General features: G+C 37.1%; 1 protein-coding gene across 1 annotated transcript in view; it reads right to left on the bottom strand.

Moving 5' to 3' along the window:
* Positions 1–2836: 2836 nt before the first annotated feature.
* The window catches only part of LOC106870476 (uncharacterized), a 168398-nt gene continuing 158057 nt past the window's right edge, over positions 2837–13177 (bottom strand). Inside the window, exon 3 of the mRNA XM_014916582.3 lies at positions 2837–3837. Within this exon, the coding sequence (XP_014772068.1) occupies positions 3617–3837 (221 nt within the window). The 3' untranslated portion in view covers positions 2837–3616. The remainder of the gene's footprint in view (positions 3838–13177) is intronic.

Genomic DNA, 13177 nt, shown 5'->3' with positions numbered 1-13177 from the left:
ATATATATACATATATATATATATTTGAACCAGTGTCGTAAAGTTTCCATTCAAATGTGGTACACAGAAGTTATACCAACGCACCATACATATAATATTTAATGCGGTAATTACTTCAGCCGACAAGCTGAAGGCCAATAGCGCGTACTGCAGAATGTAATCCTTATTATTTACAACAGAGAAACTCTTTACAAAGTTATTCAATGTTTCATATAAAAATCGCAGTGGTGTCCAGAAACGACTGTAGGAAACTCAAGGCAAGGCAACTTCAAAAGTGTGGAGCTTTTAATATTAATTGACAGAACAAAACTGTAGGCATTTAGTCATCAGATTATGAGAAAAAATCCCGGCAAAAGCAAGTGATTGTGACATATATTTATTAAAATACTGCAACATTTGCACAGAAGATTGACGGGCAAGTCACTAGGAACTTCATTAAATTGACCTCAAGCGAAGCAATGTGCGCGTGTATTTGTGTATCTCTGTCTTATCATTATTCATATTGTCCTCTGTAATTCCGAAAGAACGTAAACTAGCGCATATACATACTTACATACATACATACATACATACATACATGCATACATACATACATATGTGTGTGTGTGTATGTGGATCTCTTATTGTCCATATTGTCCCCTGTCTTCTATAATACCGAAAGTGATGTGATAAACGTAAACTAGCGCTAATATATAAATATATGTGTGTGTGTGTGTGTGTGTGTGTGTGTGTGTGTGTATGTGTATTGCGTTAGAACGTGTGATATAGTGTTTGGCTACTGCAATGCAATCTTTAGATCGTGGGTTCGATTCCCAGACCGGGTGTCGCGTTGTATTTTTTTTTTTTTTTAGCAGTACTCTTCATTTCACGTAGCTTCCCCCTTTCGCTCTCGGGGTAATTTTGAATTGCTGGCCCAGCCAGCAGAGTGGCATCATTCGAAACCTAAAACGATGCAAAGCGCAGTGTGACCAGCGATGTGTAAGAAAATCTAATTATCGGGTCGGTCACGTGATTACGTCATATATATATATGTGTATATATATATATATATATATATATATATATATATATATATATATATATATATATATATATATATATATTGCACACACACATACACATACGCACTCACGCATATATGTATGTATATACATAGACACCCACACGCATATCTATGTATGCAACTAAGTTGTTAGTTTCTCATCAAATTTTAAAAAAACTCAAGTATCACCGCCATCGGTTTTTGAAGATTTCACCGTTTATCTGTTATCAAAAATCTTAATGTCTACTACACTTTTTAAATGGTGAGAAACTGGAAATGACTGCTGCTTTCACCTATTTAGACTGTTTGTCCAATGATCAACATCCACAATAGGGAATAACTAACCAATTAATTTTTTCGAACCCCCTTTGTCTATGATCAGGAAACAGTCTGGAACGATCATAACGTAGTTTTCATCATCAAAATTAATCTCACTGTAACGCGAATTATTGCACTATATGAGTCAGAATAACAGGATAATTTACAGCGAGAAAATGCATTGTGACCACTTATCCTTCGTAATCCAGGAAATAAACTCGTCGATATCAATGAATTTTTAAGGTTTTAGAGATGAGTTGTTGCTAATTCGCGGAGAATATTAGTTTCTAACTAGCGTGATAATCTAAACTTTGCAGGTCATCTTATAAATAAGATGCGTGGCGACGATAAAATGCCACATTGCTTATTTTACAAAGAATTGCGACAAATTAAGTTGTTTGTGGTAATCGGGATGCTAAAACGTTCGCTTAAATACTTCACAGAAATGTGTACTCTTGATTACTTTGAAATTAGTTAGAATCTACTTAGCTGCAATTTCTCAGAGAGAAAGAGATAGATAGATAGATAGAGAGAGAGAGAGAGAGAGAGAGAGAGAGAGAGAGAGAGAGAGAGAGAGAGAGAGAGAGAGAGAGAGAGAGAGAGAGAGAGAGAGAGAGAGAGAGAAAGTGACGAAGAAAGAGAGAGAGAAAGAGTAAGAGAGAGAGAGAAAGAGAGAGAGAGAAAGAGAGAGAGAGAAAGAGAGAGAGAGAGAGAGAGAGAGAGAGATAGGGCTAAAGAGAGATTGTGAGAGAAAGAAATAAAAGAAATATACGGTGAGTTAACATATGAAGTGCAGGATGGGAATTCATACTAAGCTTTGAGGCAGGCAATGAGTAAAAGGATCGCTACACACAGAAAGAAAGAATTATAATAACTGAAGAGGAAGGAAAAAGAAGTAAACGGCATAGAAGTTAAGGAGGGTGTTATATAATTGTGAAATTTGGGATATTGGATTTTATTTCAATGCAATAAATATTTTTCTTTTGGAAATTAGGATTTTCTTTCATCATTTTATATAATCAACAAGAAATTTGATAAAAGTTGAATTATAATTATTGCATGTACTTCCTGATATTACCAATCGTAACAAAAAAAATACGTCCAAAGTAACCTATCTACGGAGTAACCCTGTAGTAATTTCATAAAATAGAAATAACAGAATTATAAGCTGCGTCATTATAAAATGGCATTGCATTTAGTCAATGTAAGTCAAAAATCATATAGATCTGGCTGACATTTTAATTGCATGCAATAGAAGTTTATCTTGGTTTTCCCTTCTACACTCTGTCACTCTGTGTTTTAGTTTTAGTCTTGTTCTTCAATTTTACTTCTCTTTTACCCCAGGTAAATGGATCCATATTTAATATAAATAAATGAAGCACTTTTAAAACATATAAAACATGTTAACCTGCAAAACGTGAAAATACCCATGATTGCTTCATGCATTTCTAAATATGATTAAATTTTTTTGCACGATTAAATTTGGCGATACTTTTATTCAATAAGATTTTGAAGACTATTTGTTCCTTTTTTAAAATATGACCGTTCTCTTTTCTCTCTCTCATTTTTATATTCATTCTCATTCTTATTTTCTCTTTCTTTTCTCACTCATTCTCTGTCAAACACACGATTTTCAGTTCAGGTGAATATATATGTATGTAAGTGTGTGTGTATGTGTATGTGTATGTGTGTGTGTGGTGTATGTGTATGTGTATGTATGCATGTGTGTGAGTATACTTCACTGCTAATTTGGATGCGTACATATATGAGTGTATATAATATTCTCCTTTAAATCCTTTACCTTCTCTTTATATTATACCGTCGTAGAGTACTGGGAAGCAAAATTTTCACTTCTCAATAAAACTAAGCACTGTGAACCATAGTTTTTCTATTCTTCTTCGAACGAATCGTTAAACGTCATGTTGATATTTGCCGATGGATTTATATAAAACACACCGGAGGAAAAGTCAATAGATATGCCTCAGCAAACGAGATAAGAACCGCGTGCAAAAGCTCACTATGAAATAACCAAAGGCGAATAACGAATGCATTTTGATTTTTCACATAGACATGACATTTTCGATTTGCTGCCAAAGAAAAAAATGTGAAGGAGAAGTTGTTGCTATTGGCAAAATATGTAAAATAGTCTCAAGTAGGAATCGAAACCGGATCATAAACTGGTTTGCACCAATCAGTTTAAACCTCTCTCCGCCATCCTCCATAATAGGATAAGGAATCGAACAACAAATACAACATTCAATGGAAGAAACTGAAACAAGTTGTAGCAATAACAAAACTGAAAGAAGCTTGGATATTTAGAGAAGACGCCCGGAGTTTCAATCCTTCAGCATTGCATCCGTCTGTGGCACATGTACGGAAACATACATTTTTCTGTCGACCTCTCGTTACGTTCCTTATTATGCATTTTTCGTCTTGGAAAAAAGTTGCACAGCCTCGCGTAAATAAAATCTGGATACCTGCAGCGATACAAAAAAGGAAATTTAAACGAAACTTGAAAATTTCTGACAAAGCAAAAAACGGAAGAATACGATGGGATTAAGGCTAAAGTGACATATATAAGAATGAAACTTAATTTCACGACAAAAAAGCATAACGCTGCTAGTGAATTGTTATAGGCTAGTAAATTGTTATAGTACGCCAGTTGCACTCTGCAGAGGAGAGACTTGGATAATGTACACAGCTATCGAGATAAAGCAGAAGTTATTGAGATATGGACATTTCACAGATTGGAAAGTATAAGCTAAATAGACAGGGCAAAAACTGTTGGATTGTTAGTGAAGCTGCAAATCCAAATTCGTCTATTGTTGAAAATCAAGTCCACAGAGTTGTATTTTGGACAAACAATACACCAGGAGTCACTGAGAAAATCCTCAAAGGAAGTATGGAGACAAAGAGATCAAGAGGCAAAGACATTTGTGGAGTGACGGCATCAATGATTGGATTGAAAACAAGAGCCTGGCTGATTGTGCGCATGCGCTACAACCCAGGTTCAGTCCCACTTTGGGTAAATTTCTTCTACTATAGCCCCGTGCCGACTAATGCCTATTTTGTAAATGAAATTGGTAGACGGAAACAGTGTGGAAGCCCATTGTATGTATATATATATATATATATATTTATTTATTTATTTATGTGTTTCAGCCAAGTGGCTGCGGTCATGCTGGTGATGTATGTATGTATGTATGTATATAGGCTAGGTTTCTATAAAGAGGCCTGCAGAACTTGAAGCATGGAGCCAGATCAAACTGTTTTAAATGATAATGTAACTTCTATTAAATGTATTAAGTACCTTTTTCTTTCGTTTACCCATTCACTCGTATATGTATGTACATGGTCTGATCAATAACTATCCAGATTGTTGCCATAGTAACGAATTTAAAGCACGTAGAGTGAAGCTGCTATGCATGCGTACTACGTGTTAATGTTCTAGATCACTTCCGCTGTTTACAGCAGTCCTTGGAAGTAATGTGTGTAGAGTATAGTTGTCGCGTTGACCATAATAGAGAAAGTTGAGCAGAGAAACTGCATCAAATTTTGCCAAAGGCTTGGCAATACCTGCTCAGAGGCCTATGCAAAGATTTCAAAAAGTTTTCATCGTTCTCGACACAAACAAGGAGACCTTGTGCAACTGAAACACGAGTGTCCTTTTGGTCAACTGAAAGCAGTTTTGGCCCAAACTTTCCTGACACGCGTCTCATATCCAAATCTTCAGTGATAATGGACTGAACTGAACTGTAACTAATCTGTACATCCTCTGATAACTCACAGATGGGGATTCGACGATTTCGCTTCACAGATGCAAGTACATCTGCAATGTTTTTCTCAGTTCTGCTGGCTGCGGGCCTCCCAGAACGTTCTTTACTATCGACATTTTTTTCAACCATCTTCGAAAGGTCTGAGCCACTCTTACGCTTGTGTGCGACTTGTTAACTCCTCACCATACACTTTTTGCAACTTGGCGTGGGCTTCTGAGCAGGTATCACCATGACAACTTTCTTTATCATGCTGGACAACTTTCTCTGTCATGCTGACAGTGGCCATGCTGGAGCACCGCCTTTAGTCGAGCAATTCGACCCCAGGACTTATTCTTTGTAAGCCTAGTACCTATTCTATTGGTCTCTTTTGCCGAACCGCTAGGTTACGGTTGTCAAGCGATGTGGGGCGGGCAAACAAAGACACACAAACACACACACACACACACACACACACACACACATATATATATATATATACGACGGGCTTCTTTCAGTTTCCATGTACCAAATCCACTCACAAGGCTTTGGTTGGCCCGAGGCTATAGTAGAAGACACTTGCCCAAAGTGACACGCAGTGGAACTGAACCCGGAACCATGTGGTTGGTAAGCAAGCTACTTACCACAGAGCCACCCTACGCCTTCTGTTAGCAAGAGTTAAGTAAATAATCGATTTCATTGATCTTACTTGTACCATGTACTTATTTCAGTCATACTCGGGCACTAGTTTGAAGAGTTTTAGCCGAAAAAATGAAACCCAGGATTATCAGTCCCTTTGGCTGAACCGTTAGTTTACGCGAGCATGAGCAAATCAGTGCCTGTTGCCAAGCAGTGGCGGCAGAATGACAAAAAGAAAAAAAGGCACAGAGGCGCACACTCACATATACGTATACAACTGACTTCCACAGCGCTTCTCTCTACAAAATGCGCTCATAAAGCATTGGTTGCACCGGGGCTATAATAGAAGATACTTGCCGAAGGTGTCTCGCAGTAAGACTGATCTCCCGAGCTCGTGGATGTAAAGCGAATCTCATAACTGCACAAACTTGACAGCGCCCAATCAGAAAATATACTTCACTAAAATATCGATATTACACTGATTCCGAATGTGTCTGTGTGTTTGTGTGTGTGTGTGTATTTGTGTGTGTGTGTGTGTGTGTGTGTGTGTGTGTGTGTATTTGTGTGTGTGTGTGTGTGTGTGTGTGTGTTTGTACGAGGGAGTACTCAAAGTTAACAGAAAACGTCTCCTGTGGAACAAGACAGTTGTAGTTCAGGCTTCCGCCGCTGGAAGCCGTTTAATGCGACTCTCAGGCATCAGTTTGCCGATCGGCGTCGTCGTGTGTAGTTGTACCGCCACGTGGTGCGTCTTTGTTTTTCAGTGCTTCTCCTCTGTTGGTCGATTTTTGCGATGGATGAAACGAAGCAACAGCATGCTTCCGGGAAATTATGTTTTCTTTTGCGGAATACGGCAACCGAAATAGTTAAGATTCAACAAACTCACAAGGACGCTGCTATGAGCAAAATACAAGTTAGTTTACGAATGGTTTTTACGCTTTAGGAATGGTCCCTTGTCGCTTGAAGCCCAATCTCGCTTGAAGACAAATATCAACCTCCCCAACGAATGAAAACATTATGAAAATTCGTGAACAGGTCCTGGAGGACCGTCGCTGAAAAATTGACGAACTTGTTGATGTAACTGGTGTGTTCTGAAGTTCCTGCCAACTAAACTCGAGCGAAGAATTGCGAATGAAAAGAGTTCCAGCAAAATTTGTGTCTCGCTTGCTCACGGAAGACCAAAAGCCGTCACGATTAAATGCGCGTCATGAGCTGAAAAGCTGAAATAACAGTTGGAAGTTGATCCAGACTTTTTTCGAAGCTCATCGTTGGTGACGAAAGCTGCTGCTACGGCTACGATCAAGAAACGAACCAGCAATCAAGTCAATGGAAGCATTCAATGTCATCAGACCCCCAAAATGTGCATCAAGTGAAGTCCAAGACGATGCTGATTTGTCTCATCGATGGAATTGTCCACACAGAATTTGTACCTCCTGGTCAAAGTATTAACCAGACACTTTTCTTTGAAGTTTTGAAGCGTTTGCGAGATGCGGTGAGACGAAAACGTCACGAAGTGTGGCAAAGCGGTGAGTGGTGGTTTCATGACAACAATGCACCTGCGCACACCCACTTGAGTGTGAGAGGAATTTTTACCAACAGTGACATGTCCCCGCTCACCCACCCTCCCTATTCACCCGATCTTGCTCCCTGTGACAGTTTTTTGTTCCTCCGAATGAAGAAAGGCCTTAAAGGAAAACGTTTTGCTGATGTGGAAGATGTGAAGAGAAACACGACGGGGGCGTTAAAAGGTATCACTTCGCAAGAGTTCCAGTGAAACAGTGAAAATGCAGCTGGACCAATGCATTGCTTCAAACGGAGAATACATTAAAGCTAAGTGTAAAGCTAAGTAAATAAAATAATATTGCAAAATTCCGGTTTCTTTTGGGTACCCCTTCGCATGTACACACACACACACACACACACACACACACACACACACACACACACACACACACACACACACACACACACACACACACACACACACACAAACAAACAAACACATACACACATATACATATTCAATGAACTTAGGAGAATCAAGTGCAAATTGAATTATAAACGAAAAGAATTTGTTGATTATATGCATAAATTCCGGTTATTAGCAATTTTTTCAAACCGCCTACGATGAGCTTTGATGAAACACTGAGCCATGTCACTTAACAGAAAGCGCATGGCTACAAATGGCAGAAATGTCTAGAATAAAGAAACATAGAGCATCAATCTATCTTAGATCTTTTCCAATCTTTATTGCCAAAACATTACACTAAAGAGGAATAATTTTATAGCTACTTTGAATGCTTTGCTGAATTCTATCTATCTATCTATCTTCATATATATATGCTTATATATATATGTGTATATATATACACACACACACACACACACACACACATATATATATATATATATATATATATACATAGGAACATGTATACATATATGCATATACTCACATACAAAATATAAATGTATATTGTGTAAACATTCATTCAATATTAAATTGGATTTATGCACAACTGATCATAAAGACATATTAATATATGTGTGAGTCTCTCTATATATATATATACATACACACATGTGTGTGTATGCATGTGTGAGCGTGTGCGTGGTTGCGTATGTGCCGATGTCTGTACACACACACACACACACACACACACACACACACACACACATATATATATATATATATATATGAAGGCATTACATGTACGCGTATATATATGCACACACACACACACACCCACACCCACACCCACACACACACACACACACACACACACACACACACACACATATATATATATATATATAATAATACATATAATATTTGAGTATATGCATATATACGTACATGTATGTACATACCTACATCTACATGTATATATACATGCATATCTGGGTACAGGACGTCACAAAAAAATGTGGACAAAATGAAAAACGAGAACAAAAGCAAAGTACGGAAAACAAACTTTTTTCGGACTATACATACACACACGCACACGCACGCGCACGCACGCACACACACACACACACACACACACACACACACACACACACACACATATATATATATATATACATACATGCATATATATGGGGAGGGGAGTGTATGTGTGCATGTGAGTAATTGTGTAGAAATGAAATACAGGCTGATAATATAATTGGAGTCTTTAAAAAGATTTATTTGCACTCACTTTACCGGTTTCATCCATTCAGGATCTTGGAAAGTAGTCACAGTAAGAAGGGCAGCGTTCTTAGAAATGTGAATGTATTAGAATCCAAAGAGCTAATTGGAACTACTAAATTTCGAATCTAGGCAGAATATCGTATTATTTTTAGATCGGGTAGTCCAAGTATTTCGGTGGCAATCTAAAGAATTGGCCTTACTTCACAGAAGACCCCCTTCAATTTCTGTGCTTGAATACACATGCATACAGGAAAGTTACTGCCAGGACAAAATTTAGATATAAATGTATATCTATACGCACACACTGTTTCTCTCTCACACACACAAAGGTACACACACGCAGACACATAAAGCCACACACCCACATATATGCTTATGAACATAAAATAAATATGGTTACGCACACGTTTATATATATACATACATACATACATACATACATACATATATATATGTATGTATATATATATATATATATATATATATATATATATATATATATATATATATATATATATATATATACATATGTATAACGATTCTCCCCGCTTGAGGGAAATTTCTTCCCCTCTTCTATTTCACAGCAAACTATTTCTTTCTGCATCTTAAGCTGTAAACAACCGTAGATGGCGGCAACTGGAGCAATGGTCACCAGACAAACTTCACACGTGTGAGTTAAACAATGGTCGAATTCTGGATGCAACACAATAAAATTAACGGCAAAGTGTCAATGCGAGATGAAACATATTGGAAAGTAATCCGAAATCATCCCGACGTAATAACCAGCATGTGGGAAAACCACCAAAATCCCTCATTCGCACCTCAGAGGAACAAAAAACAAAAGAAAAAATAAGAGGCTTGTACGTAGTTTGTAGAGAAAACGGTAATCGTATCTATACGAAAAACTAACAAACAAGGCGAATATGTACTGGAAAGAAAATGATAAGTGGGAGAAATAAAATAAGACCTTTGAAAGACTCCCAGAATAAAATCTTAAACTCGTGAGAGACTTTCTATCAATCAAAATCTCTCCCAATATTAAAACTAAAAGAAATAAAAACTATCCATCGTACTGTGTATAATGTTAATGGTAATCCCAGTTGTATGTGACTCAAGGACTTTTAATGCCCTCCTTCTTTCACCTCTTTTCTCCACTATCTAAAAAAAAGACAATAAAAATCGATTGTTTGTATAGTTCTTGAATATTTCAAATGACCATGTAGCTTTAGCCCAAGTTACGGTGCATTGTCAACTTTAAATCAGAGCGAAATAAATTTCTCTGCATCTACTTGCATCTACTACTAAAACCATAATAATAAAAAAAGAATGACTTATGTAGAAATATATACTCGCATAATAAAATAAGTGTACGAAAAATAGAAAGTCTTTCTTAACGATTCTCTTTCTTTGCGGGAAACTTCTCCCCTTCTATTTCTTAGCAATATACATACATACATACATACATACATACATACATATATATATATATATATATATATATATGCATATATGTATATCATTTCAATTTACTGCTCTCTTAGACGGGTTTAGGATCCCGTCATCTGCATAATTTCATGATATGCAGTGTTTCTACAACTATATGCCCTTCTCATTTACTGGTGCATTTTATCACGGTGCCAACACTAGTGAAGTTGAGCTCAAAAGAGTTTTATTTCCATATGTTGTCGCTCCTCGGTTCTGGCAGCTGGACAAACAGAATAGATAATGGGATGAGTGACTGAAGGAAATAAAGGTGAGATGGAGAAAAAATTTTTAAAAAAAAAGAGAGAGAGCATGACAGTGGAAACAGAATGATTGGGGTTGGCTGTGTGAAAAGGGGGAGAAATGGAAATGTGTGGAAGGGAGAAATGGGACAGAGAGTGAAGAAGCGAAATGAGTGAGAGATTGTATTGGAGGATACACCTTCTGACAATGCGATCAGACAAGCGCAGCACAAGTGCGCTGGTAGGTACTCATCTAAGCCTCAAATTGGGACTTGGCATCCAAGTACCTTGTCCTAGAAACAAAAGAATATGCAACAGTTTATGCCAGTTATTCAAGTGGAATTTATGAAATGCAGGACTGCTTCGGTCAAAATTCTGTTGATGCAAAATTCACAGCACAATGAAAAAAAGATTCAGTCCGCTGCAGGTAGGAACAAGTCACAATATTTTGCTGAGATGTCTGTAGATCATAGATCTTTGGCTCATTTCCGCTACCGACATACTACGAGATGGTCTTTGAAAAAAAAATACAGAGTTTCCACAGTGTTCCGAACCGTTAATCTGCAGTAAGTAAAATGCAGATCCCTGTCACATGGTACCCAATCCGCTGATCTTCTTACTGAGAATGGGATCAAGGGTCGTATGTGTTCTATTCGGGAGTCGATCGCCATTTTAATTGCGATTTAAATTATTAAGTGACTTGAGGACGATAGAGTCTTTACACTCAATGTATCGCAAGTGGTGTAGAAGGGTTCCACAATATTCCATTTCTACAGAAAGGAATATTCACTTGGAATATTTCTGAGTTCAATCGCTTTGGAGAGTCACCTGAGTAATGTGGAACAGGCTGATAGTAACACGATCTTTTCTCTAAGACTCGGTGCGGTAGTATAAAAACTTTCCGTGCAGTCTACATGGTGTTTACAGAAAGCTTGCTTCGGCCGAATGGACATGGGCAGATCCTTAGTTCAGCTGACTGTACGCTCCTCTAGTTGAAAATAATACAGATAGAAAGCAACATGAATGGTGTCACTGCCTGTGCAGGCCGCTTTAGAGATGACTCTCGATGCAAGCTCTGGATCTGAGACGCTGCAATACATAAGAAGGTTAACATTTTCCGTAACGTAAGGTAGAAAGCATATATAAGCGGAGAATGCAACGCATAATTTGTGGGTTTGTTTTGATTATGTGTATCACATCTTCCTCTTATATATACATTCTGCTACGCAGCCTATTCTTGGCACCACTCTGCTGTTTATCTGGTGGTACCATTACTTTATTTCATCTCATCTTAACTTCATTTACAATCGTTCGTTCTCTTTCTTACCTTGATATCATCAGATAATGACCAGGCATCTCGTCTCATTGACTGTTAGATCCTTGAAGCCATTTGACACCCTTTTATTGAATGAGATTTTTCCTTTTTCTTTTCTATTTCCTTTTTCTCTCCTATTATTCTTTCTTTACCTTCCGCTATTTCAATCTCTTACGCGTGTTGATTAATATACTACTATGTGTATTTACTCCAAAATAACATTCCCTCTTCACTTTCGCAGTTGTAACCGAGATGAGAGAGTCAATATACATTATATACGCTTTGTAAGAAAAATCTTAAATGTTAACTTTTACACTTAAGCCACCTGAAGAAAAAAATTGTTTTTACATGTTTTGTTCGTAAAAAAAAACATGCCTGAAACAAATGTATCTTGGGCTAATACTGGACCATTGAATACATGCCAGAGTATACTGCTGTGTACCTTCATGTATACGTCGTGCATTTCGTCAATACTTGTGAATATATGCATAACTGAAAGGAGAAATCCGTATTTACTTTAGTAAATATATGAGTGTCCGTACACACTGTTAGTGAGAGAAAAATGTAACGTGATGTTATAGTTTAGTCTACGGACGGCTGATTAAAATTCACACACACACACACACACACACACACACACATATATATATATATATGTATGTATAGTCATACATACACATATATATATATGTATGTATAGTCATACATACATACACATGCATACATATATACATGCATATATATATATATATGTATGTATGTATGTATGTATATATGTATAAATGTGTGTGTGGGTGTGTGTATATATATATGGATAACCTGTTGCTTATTTTAATATATATATGTATGTGTGTATGCATGCATGCATGTATGTATGTATGTATGTATGTGTATCCCCTTGTGTGTGTATGTATGTATGTGTGTGCGCGTGTGTATCTGTGTGTATATGTGTTTGTGCATCAGAGTAGAAAAATAAGTCAGTAATGAAGGGGTATCTTTCTTTTTTTCTCTTTTTTCTTCCTTCCTTTCGTTCTTTCTTTCTTTTTTGCCTTCCTTTCTTTCTTTTGACTTCCGTTCCTTCATCCTTTCGATTTTCTTTCTTGCGTGCATTTTTTGTTTGTTTGTTTGTTTGTTTGTTTGTTTCTTTCTTTCTTTCTTTCTTTCTTTCTTTCTTTCTTTCTTTCTTTCTTTATCTAT

This window comes from Octopus bimaculoides, chromosome 5 (genome assembly GCF_046866305.1).
Source record: "Octopus bimaculoides isolate indiv1 chromosome 5, ASM4686630v1, whole genome shotgun sequence".
NCBI classification, from domain to species: domain Eukaryota; kingdom Metazoa; phylum Mollusca; class Cephalopoda; order Octopoda; family Octopodidae; genus Octopus; species Octopus bimaculoides.
The sequence above is the reverse complement of the archived record's forward strand: the minus strand, read 5'-3'. Positions and strand labels throughout refer to the sequence as shown.